Source organism: Oncorhynchus tshawytscha, linkage group LG07 (genome assembly GCF_018296145.1).
Source record: "Oncorhynchus tshawytscha isolate Ot180627B linkage group LG07, Otsh_v2.0, whole genome shotgun sequence".
NCBI lineage: Eukaryota > Metazoa > Chordata > Actinopteri > Salmoniformes > Salmonidae > Oncorhynchus > Oncorhynchus tshawytscha.
This window is the reverse complement of record NC_056435.1, coordinates 60,099,281-60,117,525: the sequence shown is the minus strand read 5'-3', so window position 1 is coordinate 60,117,525 and position 18,245 is coordinate 60,099,281. Positions and strand designations below refer to the sequence as shown.

Here is an 18,245-nt window from a genome sequence, read left to right as displayed (position 1 = left end):
CCTCCTCCTCATGGACTGCACCAGATTTGCCAGTTTTTGCTGTGAGATGTTACCCCACTCTTTCACCAAGGCACCTGCAAGTTACTGGACATTTCTGGGGGGAATGGCCCTAGCTCTCACCCTCCGATCCAACAGGTCCCAGATTAGCTCAATAGGATTGAGATCCGGGCTCTTTGCTGGCCATGGCAGAACACTGTCATTGCTGTCTTGCAGGAAATCACACACAGAATGAGCACTATGGCTGGTGGCATTGTCATGCTGGAGGGTCATGTCAGGATGAGCCTGCAAGAAGGGTACCACATGAGGGAAGAGGATGTCTTCCTTGTAATGCACAGTGTTGAGATTGCCTGCAATGACAACAAGCTCAGTCCAATGATGCTGTGACACACCGCCCCAGACCATGACGGACCCTTCACCTCCAAATCGATCCCGCTACAGAGTGCAGGCCTCGGTGTAACGCTCATTCCTTCGACGATAAACGCAAATTTGATCATCACCCCTGGTGAGACAATACCGCATCTCGTCAGTGAAGGGCACTTTTGCCAGTACCGACTAGTCCAGCGATGGTGGGTTTGTGTCCATAGGCGACGTTGTTGCCGGTGATGTCTGGTTAGGACCTGCCTACAACAGGCCTACAATCCCTCAGTCCAGCCTCTCTCAGCCTATTGCGGACAGTCTGACCTCTGTGGTATAACTCGGGCAGTTGTTGTTGCCATCCTGTACCACTGCGAGGACGATCAGTCCGTTCTGTCTCCCTGTAGTGCTGTCTTAGGCATCTCACAGTACAGACATTGCAATTTATTGCCCTGGCCACATCTGCAGTCCTCATGCCCCCTTGCAGCATGCCTAAGGCACATTCACTTTCTTGTGGTGTTTTTCAGTGTCAGTTGAAAGGCCTCTTTAGTGTCCTAAGTTTTCATAACTGTGACCTTAATTGCCTACCGTCTGTAAGCTGACCGTCCGTAAGCTGTTAGTGTCTTAACAACGTTCAACAGGTGCATGTTCATTAATTGTTTATGGTTCATTGAACAAGCATGGGAAACAGTGTTTAAACCCTTTACAATGAATATCTGTGAAGTTATTTGTATTTTTATGAATTATCTTTGAAAGACTGGGTCCCGAAAAAGGGATGTTTCTTTTTTTTGCTGAGTTTATGTAGCATAATGTATTTACAGTTTTATTCACAAGTACTCGTGACAAATAATGCATTCCGATTATTTCATATATTGTAATGGACACCTATGATGTGTGTAAAATACTTTTTTGAAGGTTGTACTGATTATAATGAGCTAATCTATTTGCCAGCTATGTGTGGTGCCATGTTTGTTGACATTATACAATGCATTCTGGGTGTCACGTAATCTGTCAGACCAAAGATGTTATAATGAGGTGAAGGAATGGTTCACTCATCTTTCGGGTAAACTTCCAGAAGTGAATGAAGGCAAGTGGATGATCGTAGACGACACACCCCCTTCAACATGCATACTATAAACAGACCAAACTCATGTTGTCTCCTTTTAATATCTTTGGTTGATGAAAAAAAAACACATTCCAGCGCACAAACTCCCCATTTTCAGATTACTTTCGATTTCTAGAAAGAGTTTTACTCCATTATTTCGATCAATGGTGAGGTCACCCATGACGTAATGAATTATAACTTTGTAAAGACCGTGTTTGTGCAAAATGTTTCTGTGAAAAAAAGTGTTGCCAGCTCAAATGCTTATTGTTATGTCAATCGAAAAGGGACATTCTAAATAAGCGTTCTAATCAAACATTCTCATCACACCGGTTTGATCATAGGCAACAGGGACCACTATAGATTGATCACACCTGTTTGTTGGTCCGTGTGAAAAGGTTAAAGATATTGTTAGAACTGTCCACATTTACTTTTAGTCAGCCAACAAGATGAGTAGGACTAACCAACAGAAAAAACACTAGTCTATGTCAATCTACTATCACCCATAGTACAAAAGTCGACCTATTCTATTCTGTGCGACAAATAAATATTCCAAACATAGTCTGGGACAGTTGTGGGATGCGATTGATCCCAAATTAATACAACCACTAGCATAAAAAAAAGTTTTTTATGCAATGTGGCTGATGCAACAGATCAAAACTTTTAGCTTAAAATGTTGATAAACTATTAGGCTACTTCTTCACATTATAAGCGCAGCAATGCGCACGTGATACTAGCCTATAACCGCAGCAATGCCCACGTGACACTAGCCTATAAGCGCAGCAATGCCCACGTGACACTAGCCTATAAGCGCAGCAATGCCCATGTGACACTAGCCTATAAGCGCAGCAATGCCCATGTGACACTAGCCTATAACCGCAGCAATGCCCATGTGATACTAGCCTATAAGCACAGCAATGTGCACGTGATACTAGCCTATAAGCACAGTAATGCCCACGTGACACTAGCCTATAAGCACAGCAATGCCCACGTGATACTAGCCTATAAGCACAGCAATGCCCACGTGATACTAGCCTATAAGCACAGCAATGCCCACGTGATACTAGCCTATAAGCACAGCAATGCCCACGTGATACTAGCCTATAAGCACAGCAATGCCCACGTGATACTAGCCTATAAGCACTAATGTTCCATTAGTGGAAAACACCATTATCAAAAGTTACCGCAAATGCTATTATGCATGTAATGCTTTTATTATAAAGGTGCATTATTTTATTTATTTACCCCTTTTTCTCCCCAATTTTGTGGTATCCAATTGGTTGTTACAGTCATGTCCCATCGCTGCAACTCCAGTATGGACTCTGGAGAGGTGAAGGTCAAGAGCCGTGCGTCTGTAACGTCTGCTTCCAACTCACACTCGCAAACACATAAATCCCCTGAACACAGCTCACTTTCCAGCTCACACTTTCAGACACATAAATCCCCTGAACACAGCTCACTTTCCAGCTCACATTTTCAGACACAGATCCCCTGAATGCAACTCACTCTCCAGATCCCAATCACCTGAATTCTGTGTATGACCTTCTGCCTGCCCCTGGACCCAGCAACCTGCCTCCTCCTCTTGTCCTTTACTGATAAACACCTGCTGTGCCCTGCGCTTGAAACCAGCACTCTGTCTCCCATTATAATCATTGCAGCATCCTCCGAAACACAACCCAGCCAAGTTGCGCTGCTTCTTGACACAATGCCCGCTTAACCCGGAAGCCTGCACCAATGTGGTGACCGTGTCAGCATGCATTGTGCCCGGCCCGCCACAGGAGTCAATAGTGCGCGATGGGACAAGAACAACCCTGTCGGCCAAACTTTCATCATAGGTACACTTCAACTATGACAGACAAAATGAGAAAAAAAATCCAGAAAATCACATTGTAGGCTTTTTAATGAATTTATTTGCAAATTATGGTGGAAAATAAGTATTTGGTCAATAACAAAAGTTTATCTTAATACTTTGTTATATACGCTTTGTTGGCAATGACAGAGGTCAAACGTTTTCTGTAAGTCTTCACAAGGTTTTCACACACTGTTGCTGGTATTTTGGCCCATTCCTCCATGCAGATCTCCTCTAGAGCAGTGATGTTTTGGGGCTGTTGCTGGGCAACACGGACTTTCAACTCCCTCCAAAGATTTTCTATGGGGTTGAGATCTGGAGATTGGCTAGGCCACTCCAGGACCTTGAAATGCTTCTTACGAAGCCACTCCTTCGTTGCCCGGGCGGTGTGTTTGTCATGCTGAAAGACCCAGCCACGTTTCATCTTCAATGCCCTTGCTGATGGAAGGAGGTTTTCACTCAAAATCTCACGATACATGGCCCCATTCATTCTTTCCTTTACACGGATCAGTTGTCCTGGTCCCTTTGCAGAAAAACAGCCTCAAAGCATGATGTTTCCACCCCCATGCTTCACAGTAGGTATGGTGTTCTTTGGATGCAACTCAGCATTCTTTGTCCTCCAAACACGACGAGTTGAGTTTTTACCAGAAAGTTATATTTTGGTTTCATCTGACCATATGACATTCTCCCAATCTTCTTCTGGATCATCCAAATGCTCTCTAGCAAACTTCTCTCATCTTTTTAAGTGGGAGAACTTGCACAATTGGTGGCTGACTAAATACCTTTTTGCCCCACTGTATATGCCAGTTAGGCTCTGCATCACTTGTAAAGCGGATTAATGTGCTTAATTTTATTAAGTTATTTGGCCACTTTGGTTGGGGTACAAACCTTATTAAACATATAGGCCCATGGGCTAGGCTACATAAGGTGTGCAACTATGATTTGAAAAAGTCGCAAAAAAAGGCATTGTTTCTTATGCTGGGCATCATTCACAAGTGATAATATACTGTATAATTCACAATAATATTGTCATCTATTAGACTATTCTTGATTTTAATCTTGTCTTTACATATACTAAATAATATTTGTGACATTTGTTTTGATTTAGAATGGACCATTATCCTGCACCTGTATCCTAACGGGGAAAAATACATGTAATCTATTCACTTAAATAGTGAATGGAGGACGCTTTTCCCTGTGGTTTATTTTCATGCCAGCCAGGTAGGCTATACTCCTGTTATAAATATAAGCAATGTGTGCTTAATATTAGGAAAGTTGATTAAAAATATATAGTTAGCCTACCCTATAGAAAGCTGATGGGATCCTCGTCTTTTTATTAGTGGCCATCACTCTTTTTTTCTCCTGCAATTTCATAGCCTATAGAAATGTTGTGCAACATGAGCTCACAGGCTCTCATGAAGATTCACCAATACATTTGCATTGGTGTCATATTTATTAGAGGGACAATAGAGGGCTGAATACCAGGCAGTTGTCAAGTTTGGTAGGCTACTAATGACCAGCAGCAGCATCAGAGCTTGGAGAAGCCTAATTACCGTGACTAAACGGTCATGTGGAATTTGACTGCCTTTATGACTCGTGACCGCCGGTGTGGTGGTAAGAAAGTCACCGCAACAGCCCTACTGCCAATGGGCCTGTAATCATCTAATTTTTTTGTTTGCATCGCCAGTTCTTCTTGGGAGCGAGATCTAGTGGGGGAGAGAGAAAGTGATAGATGCTGAATATTTGTTTTAGTACACTGTTTTGTCATTAGTGTTGCTGGGGTATCTGCGGTTCATTATCATGTGTGCTTATTGCCTGACATTTCGTTCATTATGTAATGAAGTCCTTGCCATTGCATCAGTGTGAAAGTTTCAGCTTCTCAGCTAAACAGTAAGTAATTTGTAAACAGACACGTAAAATGACTTGTCATGACAACTATCCTGCTTAGTTTGCATCAGGAGGTTGCCTTGCAGTTGGACAGTTTAAGGTGCCACATGGTTGGGTTAGCGTCTGTCGATTATGCAGCATTGTTTACACCTCCAAACAACTCATGAACTAGTCTCACAAGTGGACAGCTAGACCAGTGTCCAGAGGGCAGGATAAGACCAGACCGTTGGCTCCTTTCACATTCCACAGAGTAAACATTTTGAACAAAGCTCCGGGTTGTTGCATAACTTCTGGTTAAGTCAGAACAGCTACTCTTATTTAATAGAATTGCACTTCGGGGGTGGCAGTCAGCAACGAGTACAGGCTGAGCTTCATTAAGTCAGGAAAGGTATTTAGATTGACTGTTTGCAAAGCCTTAAACTGTTTTGCAGATGGGTTCTGAATGCGAGCTTTGTCAGCATCACAGTTCTGTACATTACTGGTGGAAGGATTAGTTGCATTATCGCAGTCATCACACACTGGGCTGACTATGTTGTATGTAAGTGATTAGGCGTTACAGACAGAATTTGGAGGGAAATTTACTCCGGAGACCTGCACTCTCTTCCACTATCCATATAAGATCTCACATTTAATTGGCATTTAAAGGAAAATTCCACCCTAAAACTATCTTTGAAAGTTAAATATCTTGAAAACTTTGCTGACATGCAAAACATTTTGGGACTACATCAAAAATGGACTAATAAAACAAATGCCAAAAGATGGTTTAATTTCAGTGGCTTCCTTTCCTTCATCTTGACTAATCTGAAGATACCAGGCTAGGGGAAAGCAATATGGGAGCAATATGGGAGGATGCCTTCACCAGTCCATTTCTTTAATGGCAGGTGCAAATGGCCCAAAGAAGACATTTAAAGTAATCTACTTTAAACTATTGAGATGCATGTTTTTGCCTTCTTTAGATGTTTTCACTCTCCTGTATCCTGAGCTAGCCTGATATACATTGCCTTCAGAAAGTATTCACACCTCTTACCTTTTTCCACATTTTATTGTGTTACATCCTGAATTTAAAATGGAATCAATTTAGATGTTTTGTTCCTGGCCTGCACACAATGCCCCAAAATGTGAAAGTGGAATTATGTTTTTAGAAATTTTAATTCAAATTGACAAGCTGAAAGGTCAATATATTCAACCCCTTTGTTATGGCAAGCCTAAATAAGTTCAGAAGTAAATATTTCTTAACAAGTCACGTAAGAAGTTTAATGGACTCACTGTGTGTGCAATAAGTGTTAAACATGATTTTTGAATGACTACCTCATCTCTGTACCCCACTCATACAATTATCTGTAAGGTCCCTCAGATGAACAGTGAATTTCAAACACAGATTCAATGACAAAGACTAGGGAGGTTTCCAATTCCTCGCAAAGATCACCTATTGGTAGATTGGTAAAAATTAAACAAGCAGACATTGAATATCCCTTTGAGCAATGAGAACTTATTAATTACACTTTTGATGGTGTATCAATACACCCAATCACTACAAAGATACAGGAGTTGTTCCTTACTCAGTTGCCGGAGAGGAAGGAAACCATTCAGGGATTTCACACAAGGCCAATCGTGACTTTAAAATAGTTAGAGTTTAATGGCTGTGATAGGAAAAAAACTGAGGAAAAACAACTTTGGAGTTACTCCACAATCCTAACCTAAATGACAAAGTGAAAAGAAGGAATCCTGTTCAGGTTTAAAATAAAGTAAAACTGCAAAAAATGTGGCAAAGAAATTGACTTTATTTCCTGAATAAAAAGTTTGGGGCAAATCCGACAACACATCACTGAGTACCATTCTTCATATTTTCAAGCATGGTGGTGGCTGCATCATTAGAGGTATACCTGGGGGGGGGGGGCGCTAGAGAGCGTGCTATGGAGTAGACGTGCTTTGCTTAACCTCTCACAACCTATAACTTCAAACATTGTCTAGCAGTATGACAAAGGTAAAAGGCAGCAAAAAAGGGGGCGCTAAACGAGATAGACAACGAACCAATTTCAACATCGCCGACCCACGAGGAGTTAGCTGAAGGTGCTAGCTCCCAAGAGTTCCCCTCAGAACCTACTCAAAGTGACCTACTGGCTGCTATAAACTCACTAAGCAAAAAGGTGGACACAAGGTTGGCTGATATCTAAAAGATTATTGGGACTTTGACTGAAACTGTGAAGGCAACTAAGGGCAGGGTGCATGAGGTTGAGCAGACGACAGTCCATCACGAGGCCAGGCTACAGGACAAAGACACCAGAACATCTGAAATTTGGGATCCAGGTGGACACTGAGAAAGGGAAACCCACTGAATTTGTCTCGGGGCTGATACCGGCATTGCTGGGGAGTGGACACTTCAAAACAGCCATCCAGATCGACCGCACACACAGATCACAGGCAACGAAGCTGGCCAAGGGCGCGCCACCAAGGCCATTCATTGCACAGCTGCACAATCCCCAGACCAGGGATCACATCCTCAAGCTGACTAGTCGAAAGTTCCCCCTTAACTACAACGGAGCGAGGGTGTCTTTCTACCTAGATCTTACTTTGGAGTTGAGGAACCGATTAAAAGAGTATGATGAGTTACGCAAGAAATGCAGGGCGGCCAACATCCGATATGGATTCCTCTTCCCGGCCCGGTTTAAGGTAACAGTTGAGGGATCAACACGTACGTTTCACAACCCAAAATTGGCCGATCTGTTCTTGTCAAGCAAGCTCCCTCGCTGAGGATACAGAACGGTTGTGTCAACCGGCTAAGTGGCCAAATACAGGCCAGGAATGTGTTTGAATTTCCTGCCAATGTATTTTCGATCAGAAGATCAGAAATTGGGACTTACAGTGCTGTCAAAAATTATTTGCCCCCTTCCTGACTGACATTTGTCACACTTAAATGTTTCAGATCATCAAACAAATTTCATTATTACACAAAGATAACCCAAGTAAACACAAAATGCAGTTTAAGTGATCATTTTATTTATTAAGGGAAAAAAGCTATCCGAAACTTCATGGCCCTATGTGAAAAAGTAATTGCCCCCTAAACCTAATAACTGGTTGTTCCACCCTCAGCAGCAACAACTGCCATCAAGCGTTTGCGATAACTGGCAATGAGTCTTTCACATCGCTGTGGAGGAATTTTGGCCCACTCTTCTTTGCAGAATAGTTTTAATTCAGCCACATTGGAGCATTTGAGCATGAACCGCCTTTTTAAGGTCACACCACAGTATCTCAATCAGATTCAAGTCCGGACTTTGATTAGGCCACTCCAAAACCTTCATTAAGTTTTTTTTTTAAGCCATTCAGAGGTGGACTTGCTGGTGTGTTTTGGATCATTGTCCTGCTGCAGAACCCAAGTGCTCTTCAGCTTGAGGTCACGAACAGATGGCCGGACATTCTGCTTCAGGGTTTATTGGTATAGAGCAGAATTCACAGTTCCATCAATCACAGCAAGTCGTCCAGATCCTGAAGCAGCAAAGTGGCCCCAGACCATCACACTACCACCACCATATTTGACTGTTGGTATGATGTTCTTTTTCTGAAATGCTGTGTTACTTTTACGCCAGATGTAACGGGACGCACACCTTCCAAAAAGTTCAACTTTTGTCTCTTCAGTCCACAGAATATTTTCCCAAAAGTCTTGGGGATCATCAAGATGTTTTATTGCCAAAAGTGATGTTTATGTTATTTTTGGTCAGCAGTGGTTTTCGCCTTGGAACTCTGCCATGGCCATTTTTGCCCAGTCTCTTACTTATGGTTGAGTCATGAATACGGACCTTAACTGAGGCAAGTGAGGCCTGCAGTTCTTTAGATGTTGTTGTGGGTTCTTTTGTGACCTCTTGGATGAGTCGTCGCTGCGCTCTTGGGGTAATTTTGGTAGGCCGGCCACTCCTGGGAAGGTTCACCACTGTTCAAAATTTTCTCCATTTGTGGATAATGGCTCTCACCATTATTAAAATATATATATATATATATACATACATATTGCCTTTATTTAACTAGGCAAGTCAGTTAAGAACAAATTCTTATTTTCAATGACGGCTTGATGGCCTTGTAACCCTTTCCAGACTGATGTCAATTACTTTGTTTCTCATCGGTTCCTGAATTTCTTTGGATCACAGCACGATGTCTTGCTTTTTGAGATCTTTTGGCCTACTTCTCTTTGTCAGACTGGTTCTATTTTTTGTATATATATATATATATATATATATATTTATTATTATTATTACTATTTATATATTTAAAAATAAATAAATTTTAAAACCTTTTTTTCCCCCAATTTCGTGGTATCCAATTGTTTAGTAACTACTATCTTGTCTCATCGCTACAACTCCCGTACGGGCTTGGGAGAGACGAAGGTTGAAAGTCATGCGTCCTCCGATACACAACCCAACCAAGCCGCACTGCTTCTTAACACAGCGCCATCCAACGATGAGACAAGGAATTCCCTACCGGCCAAACCGGCCCTAACCCGGACGACGCTAGGCCAATTGTGCGTCGCCCCACGGACCTCCCGGTCGCATAGGAAAGGAAAGAATGAATGGGGCCATGTACCGTGAGATTTTGAGTGAAAACCTCCTTCCATCAGCAAGGGCATTGAAGATGACACGTGGCTGGGTCTTTCAGCATGACAATGATCCCAAACACACCGCCCAGGCAACAAAGGAGTGGCTTCGTAAGAAGCATTTCAAGGTCCTGGAGTGGCCTAGCCAGTCTCCAGATCTCAACCCCATAGAAAATCTTTGGAGGGAGTTGAAAGTCTGTGTTGACCAGCAACAGCTCCAAAACATCACAGCTCTAGAGGAGATCTGCATGGAGGAATGGGCCAAAATACCAGCAACAGTGTGTGAAAACCTTGTGAAGACTTACAGAAAACGTTTGACCTCTGTCATTGCCAACAAAGGGTATATAACAAAGTATTGAGAAACTTTTGTTATTGACCAAATCCTTATTTTTCACCATAATTTGCTAATAAATTCATTAAAAATCTTACAATGTGATTCTCTGAATTTCTTTTCTCATTTTGTCTTTCATAGTTGAAGTGTACCTATGATTACTAAATACTTTTTTGCCCCACTGTATATACTACAATTTGAGACGCCTTTTCAACGTAGTGTATCATGGTCATAAAGTTGAGGCAGTGGTAATTGCTCTTGACGCAGAGAAGGTATTTGATCAAAATATGGCAGCCGATACTGGATAAATGGTCTAGTCCTGCTTTATAACTGGGTTGACGATCTGCTGCTACTCTGTGCTGTACTCCACTCAATATTTATTTTTGGCTTAACTACACTGCTTGTAATGACTATATGCTGTCTTCTTATACATGTACCACCTAATAGGATTTTGTTTTATTTTGTGTATGTGTGAGTTAAGTTTTGTTTTGTCCTCTAAATTGGCCATCCCATTCAACAGTACAATGAATGTCAATGTTTGTATCGCTGTATTTTTTATTTATTTTATATTTGAAAATAATAAACATATATAAAAATATTTTTTATGTAGATTTACCCAGAAAGATTCACAGCTGTAATCACTTCCAAAAGGGATTCTAACATGTATTGACTCAGGGGTTAAATACTTATGTAAATGAGATGTATTTCTGTATTTGCAAAAATGGCCCTTTTTTGTGTAGATTGTTGATAAAATATGACAATTAAATTCATTTGAATCCCACTTTGTAACACAAAATGTGGAAAAAGTCAAAAGGTGTGAATAGTTGTCAATAACCCTCTAGCCCAAAATAAATGATGTCCTAGTCCTATGTAATCTGAGAAGAGGTCATTTATGATTTTCCAGTTGTAAGAAAAGCTGATTTTATGGGTTTTCCACCCAAGGGTAAATTCTGTTTAGATTGATGCAAGCGTGCTATGACACTTGGAACCCATAGGGCAGGGAAGGCATCCAAATCCTGTCACACACACACACACACACACACACACACTGCAGAATGGAATCTGGAGCAGAGCCAGCATGTCACATAGCTGCCATTACGACAGCAAACCCTTCCAGCCCGGGAACATCTCTGTTATTCGAGGTGGCAGTGGTCACTGGTCCCACTATCAGCACCATCTTCCTCTGACATGGCTGTCTGTTATTAACTATGGAATATAGTATATGTCTGGTACTGTATAGCATTAAACAGCAGGGAAACACTTTTTCCAAGATTATTTATGTCATACAATCTTACTTAATTATCTTGCACCAGCCGTATGGTGCTTACCTGTTGAAATACATTTTCTTGAAATACATTTTCTAAAACTTTAGAATTTCCTTAATTACATAGATTATAATTTATAACCCAGGTATTTACTCTGGTACAGGGTCTTTGCAATATCAAGTTTGACCAACAGACCAATATGACACACTACCTAACTAACACAAAGGAACCAACCACTCACAGCAGTTGACATGGCAGTACATCTCCACAGCATGTGTTGCCTTCTGATTATTTTTAGAAAATTATCCTTTATTTTCTCCCAAAGCAGTTGGCCTTGCTGTAAGGCATTCTATGGTCATAGACTAGTGTGAGTGATTTATGGGGTGGGCAGAGCGTGAGGAATCTTTCCTGGGGCCGTATAGCCAGGTAGTTACTGGATATGGTGTCAATGGTATGTCAATGAGGAGATGGATGACTACATTGGAAAGATGAACTTATTCTCATCCTTACACAAGCTATGTACTGTTGTTGTTGTTGTTGTACGGCTAGAATGCTCTACTGTTGTGGGTAATGAATGTTGTTGCTGCCCTATTTGAACCAGATATGTGTGAGGTGAGGCAACGTGTAAAGTATGAGAAGAGATAGGAGCAACTGGGTATAGTGTTGTTGTTCATCATAGTGATGGAATAGTGAAGGCCAGAGATTTCCGAAGAGCATCCTTCATTCAGGGTTCAACCTGTCATGCTGGTGTGTTCATTGCCAATGTGATACCTATCTATTTCTAACATTCTGTGTATTCTTGTTCCATTCCCCATCTTGCTCTTGGACTTGCCATAGGGATTCACGCACTATTTGTGCAATGCAATTTTTTTGCCCCGACCACTCTTTTAGCGGTGTGCCTTACATTTACTGTGAGAAGAGTAGGAAAGATCGTATCTCACTGTGAGATAAGGATGAGACGATTATAACCTTTGAGACAATATGAGACGATAACCAGTATCTGAAAGATATGATACTGTCCTCCTGTTGTAGTTTGTAGTTGTTTAGTAAGACTTAAAACTATGAATTCATTGCCTGTAGTTTTAGAGTTATACAATGGCTTAAAGTTTCTAAATGCTGCAGACTAGTTTCACTTTGAGACAAACCTTACCGAGGTTGTAGTCTGCACTTTGACAGAGCAACGAGAGGCAGTGTAAACATTAGCTTGCTGCTTTGCAGTGAAACGAGAGTGAGCTCATGTAAGCATATCATTTGGTGAGGCCGCAACACACAAAGGCTATAAGTCCTATAAAGCTATAAGTCTGTGGATCAAGCCGCACAACAGATCTTTTGTTTTGAGTGTTTTCTTTCAAGCTCCCTCACGTGTTTATGTTGCTCGTAGGGTTCAAAAAAGCCCCTGTCAAGTAGCTGAGATTTACATCCATAGGGAGATATTACTAACATAGAAATGTTCATTCTAAAAAAATCTGTTGTAGTCGTACACGTTTCCTTTCGGCTAAGGGTGAAACATAGGTGATCACATGTTGACTTCGATGTCCAAAAAGGGACTGTGCCATGTCATGCCAATGCTTGTTACAGGCTACATCTAGCCTACAGCTGCAACTGCCTGTCATTGAGGATGTTCAACTCGCTTTTGATATAATAAATATCTCTGGGCAGATAGAATTACACCAGGCTAAATTCATCTTCACTTTCAAATAGTTTTAAAATATAGTCATTCAAGACTGCACAACTTGACACACGTCCAGAGCCGTCTTAGGACACACCAAAGCAAAGTGTCCTCAGACAAAATCCATTGTCTTGTGCGGCGGTGATGTCAGCATGCGCATTGGTTACATTCATGTGAACATTTTTCCTTTGGCACATTCAGACCTTTGCCAAACCCACCCCAAGCTCCAAAAATGCTAGCTCCCCCACTAAGCCTATGTCCTTACTAACCCTCCTCTAGAAGCCTGCTACATATCCCCTCCATAAGGAGTGGAAAACAAGGAAGCAAAGTTGTGTCAAAGACATTATTTGGGCTACAGTAAACGTTGGTGTTTTGTTGAGGCAGATGTCCTCTGTCAAAGGCAGCTATGCTGATTTTTAAACAACAGAGTCAATGTGGTTGCCTGTCAGCTGGCCTATAATTTGAGAAGTCACTTCTCCAGTCCTAGATTTGAATGCTGTTTTGGCACTGATTAGTCATTAGGGGAGCAGGCTAACTGTCGTCAGTTGACTCGGATTGTTTACAATGACATTCCTGACCACCACTTGAGTTCGAGATCCTGGTTGCCCCTCTGCCCTATCAAGTCTATAGATGGTTTCAGATACAGCCTCCCATTAGGTGTCAAGTAAGGTTTCCATTGTATACAGTGCCTTGCGAAAGTATTCGGCCCCCTTGAACTTTGCGACCTTTTGCCACATTTCAGCCTTCAAACATAAAGATATAAAACTGTAATTGTTTGAAGAATCAAGTTTTTGATTTGTTAAAAAAGTTTGAAATATCCAATAAATGTCGTTCCACTTCATGATTGTGTCCCAATTGTTGTTGATTCTTCACAAAAAAATACAGTTTTATATCTTTATGTTTGAAGCCTGAAATGTGGCAAAAGGTCGCAAAGTTCAAGGGGGCTGAATACTTTCGCAAGGCACTGTATATCTATTGTAGAGATCCCACAGCAACCACTGAATTTTTGTGAAGTGCACTCATCCCACTCTTATTTCATGAGGAAGACTTGACGTGGGGTGATCAAAAGGCAACAGTGCCACTTTGACACTTTGTCCTGCATGGTGATTGACTGCGCTATTTTGGATTAGTTTCACACCTGACCCCTGTCAGGGAAGAGCAAAAATGTATATATTGTACACAATGTGTGATATTCATCACTGAATGCATTAGACCAGGGGTGGGCAGATGGGGGGGTGGAGGGTGGAACTCAGTCAGGGTCTCAACTTACTGTTGAGAATTAGAATAATAGAATATGCAATGTGCAATTTCGAAAGTTGGTTGTGCATCAGCAGTCACTCAATTAGATTATCTTCTACAATGGAAACAAGTTTTTAGACATTTTTAGATGTTTTTAGACAAATGTATTAAAAATACAAAACAGAAATAACTTATTTACATAAGTATTCAGACCCTTTGCTATGAGATATGAAATTTAGCTCAGGTGCATCCTGGATCCATTGATCATACTTGAGATATTTCGACAACTTGATTGGAGTCCACCTGTGGTAAATTCAATTCATTGGACATGATTTGGAAAGGCAAACACCTGTCTATATATGGTCCCACAGTTGACAGTGCATGTCAGAGCAAAAACCAAGCCATGAAGGAATTATTCCGTAGCGCTCCAAGACAGGATTGTGTCGAGGCACAGAAATGGGGAAGGGAACCAAAACACTTCAGTAAAATTAATGGTCCCCAACAACACAGTGACCTCCATCATTCTTATATTGAAGAAGTTTGGAACCTTCAAAATTGGTGTCCACACTACATACTCTATAGGAATCTCTCTCATGCTCTTTCGCTTTCTCTCTCTCGCTCTCTCTCTCTCTTTCCCCCTCTCCTCCAGTCTCCACATGCATCACCACCTGTAAGAAGCCTGTGCCACCGCCCGTGCCGCCCCGCACCACTTCCAAGCCCTACATCTCTGTGACGGTGCAGAGCAGCACTGAGTCAGCCCAGGACACCTACCTGGACCACCAGTCTGAGCGTGATCGCCGCAGCAAGACCATTACCAGTCAGTCCAGCCAAGCCCACAGCAACTCCTCCGACAGCCTTGACAGCACGCGCGCCAACAGCTTGGCTCGGGGTATCCCTTGGCCCATCCCCGTCCCCGTCGCCACCCCCCGGGAACCCCTCACCACCACCACCGTCCACCACACCACCACCGGGACTGACACCAACGACTCCCAGCGTGAACCCTTGAAGACGACGGGCACCAACAGGGGGAACCTGATGGCAGAGGAGCCCCTCGCGGACATCGTGCCCCGGAGGAAGCTTTCCTCCATAGGCATACAGGTAGGAGCGCCGTTACGAGCGCCGTTAGTCAGTGACGTTATGGTATCGTCAGTGAAGTTAGAGTCATTAACGTTACATTAGTCAGTAACATCACAGTAGTGGAGCTAGAGTTTCTGTGGCAGTATGGTTAAGGCCCAGCAATGGACTGGCGTGCAGCAACCAATTGGCTGCTGGTTCAAATACTGAAATGGGTGCGTGGGGGTGTGTACTACTATTGTTTCCTTGACAACAGCAATGAATATAGTACCAGTCAAAAGTTTGGGCACACCTACTAATTCAAGGGTTTTTCTTTATTTTTACTATTTTCTACATTGTAGAATAATAATGAAGACCTAAAAACTATGAAATAACACATGGAATCATGTAGTAACCAAAAAAGTGTTAAACATATCAAAATGTATTTTATATTTGAGATTCTTCAAAGTAGCCACCGTTCGCCTTGATGACAGTGTTACACACTCTTTGCATTCTCTCAACCAGCTTCATGAGGAATGCTTTTCCAACAGTCTTGAAGGAGTTCCCACATATGCTGAGAACTTGTTGGCTGCTTTTCCTTCAGTCTGCGGTCCAACTCATCCCAAACCATCTCAATTGGGTTGAGGTCCGGTGATTGAGGAGGCAAGGTCATCTGATGCAGCACTCCATCCCTATCCTTGGTCAAATAGCCCTTACACAGCCTGGAGGTGTGTTTTGGGTCATTATCCTGTTGAAAAACAAATTATGGTCCCACTAAGCGCAAGCCAGATGGGATGGCGTATCGCTGCAGAATGTTGTGGTAGTAATGCTGGTTAAGTGTGCCTTGAATTCTAAATAGATCACAGTGTCACCACACCATCACACCTCCTCCTCCATGCTTCACGGTGGGAACCACACATGTGGAGATCACACGTACACCTACTCTGCGTCTCACAAAGACACGGTGGATGGAACCAAACATCTCAAATTAGGACTCATCAGACCAAAGGACAGATTTCCACTGAATGTGCAATACTAAATTTCTCAATATGTCAAAATATGTACTTTTACCTTGGGCTCATATTTACAGAGGGTATTAAACCTAACCATTGATTGTTTTAAGGAATAACCAAGCACTATACTGCACTGATGCAGTATGGATTTTTCTTGTGCTTACAGCTCATATGGGGCTTGCTGAATTTTTAGAGCGTGCCATCTGGAAAATGAAAAACCCAAAAGAGTACTCCCCATGTTTGCCTGAGGCAAATATTATGGTTTCACTTCATTATTTAAGATGTTTATTTTTTCAGACTCAAGTGTTGAAGGTTTGGAATTAGACAAGTAGTCCTTTTTTTTCATTCGCACTCTGCAAATGGTCAAATCTCACAATGCTAGGAGAAGTGTTTAATGTCTCAAGAAACACATTGATATATCATTTTAATCTTGGAATTCTGGATGACCACCAAATTCCTCCAGATTCAACCTTTTGATGACTGTGTTTTCTGATTGGTTGCCAGGTTGACTGCATTCAGGAGGAAGTCCAACGAGTGGAGACACCGACACCACCATTGGCCAGATTCCAGTCAATCGGAATACAGGCGGACGACGGCTGGCAGTAAGTAACAGCACTTCCTGTCCCCCCGGTCATGACATGTCAACCATTTCCCATAAGGAAATAATATTTCTGCTCCACACAATAAAATGTTGCCTATCTGTATTCATCCCTGAGGGGGCATTTTAATGTAGTCACTGAGAAAATGTCCATAATGTGAGAAAACAGTTACATGCCTGTTATGTTGCCAAGAGCATACAGCATTTACATGCAAGATTTGAAGGTCATTCTGTAGTGCTGTAGCATAGTACTTGTCGTGTAGTTAACATAGTTTTGTGATATTTTGAATTCCAGGAAGTCCTTGCATGCCACACTCGGCTTCACTCCCCTTTGTTCCCTCTCTTTGAAGTGTTATGTTTTATTAGTTGTATGTACAGGATACACATGGTATACACGATCCAATGAAATGCTTAATTGCAGATTCCTTCACGACAATGAACAACAATAAGAAATGAGAAAATACGAGCATGAAGTAAATGGCTCAGGAGAATGGAATTAACATTGCAGCATAAATATAATACAGAAAGGCACAATTTATAGTAAATTTACAAATGTATCAGGGACGGGAGGGAACTCCTAGTTTGCATGCAGAGTGTTGTGAAGTTGGTTGTCAGAATTCTCTCACAATATGATTACTTCTGAATGTGGCCTGTATCAGTTGATATCGTATAAAGAGCCTAAAGAAAGAGCTTTGTCTTACTTGACTCAAACAAAACGTGTATATATACCGTTGAAGTCAGAAGTTTACATACACCTTAGCCAAATACATTTGAACTCAGTTTTTCACAATTCCTGACCTTTAATCCTAGTAAGAATTCCCTGTCTTAGGTCAGTTAAGATCACCACTTTATTTTAAGAATGTGAAATGTCAGAATAATCGTAGAGAAAATCATTTATTTCAGATTTTATTTCTTTCATCACATTCCCAGTGGGTCAGAAGTTTACATACACTCAATTAGTATTTGGTAGCATTGCCTTAAAATTGCTTAACTTGGGTCAAACATTTCGGGTAGCCTTCCACAAGCTTCCCACAATAAATTGGGTGAATTTCATTCCTCCTGACAGCTGGTGTGACTGAGTCAGGTTTCTAGGCCTCCTTGCTCGCACACGCTTTTTCAGTTCTGCCCAAAATTCTCTATAGGATTGAGGTCAGCGCTTTGTGATGGCCACTCCCATACCTTGACTTTGTTGTCCTTAAGCCATTTTGCTACAACTTTGGAGGTATGCTTGGGGTCATTGTCCGTTTGGAAGACCCATTTGCAACCAAGTTTTAACTTCCTGACTGATGTCTTGAGATGTTGC

General features: G+C 41.8%; 1 protein-coding gene across 1 annotated transcript in view; it reads left to right on the top strand.

Annotated features, from left to right (window-relative positions):
* Nucleotides 1-18,245, top strand: part of LOC112246206 (disks large-associated protein 4-like) — a 199,701-nt gene that overhangs the window by 163,102 nt on the left and 18,354 nt on the right. Inside the window, exons 8-9 of the mRNA XM_024414507.2 lie at nt 14,928-15,376; nt 16,849-16,946. Of these exons, the coding sequence (XP_024270275.1) occupies nt 14,928-15,376; nt 16,849-16,946 (547 nt within the window). The remainder of the gene's footprint in view (nt 1-14,927; nt 15,377-16,848; nt 16,947-18,245) is intronic.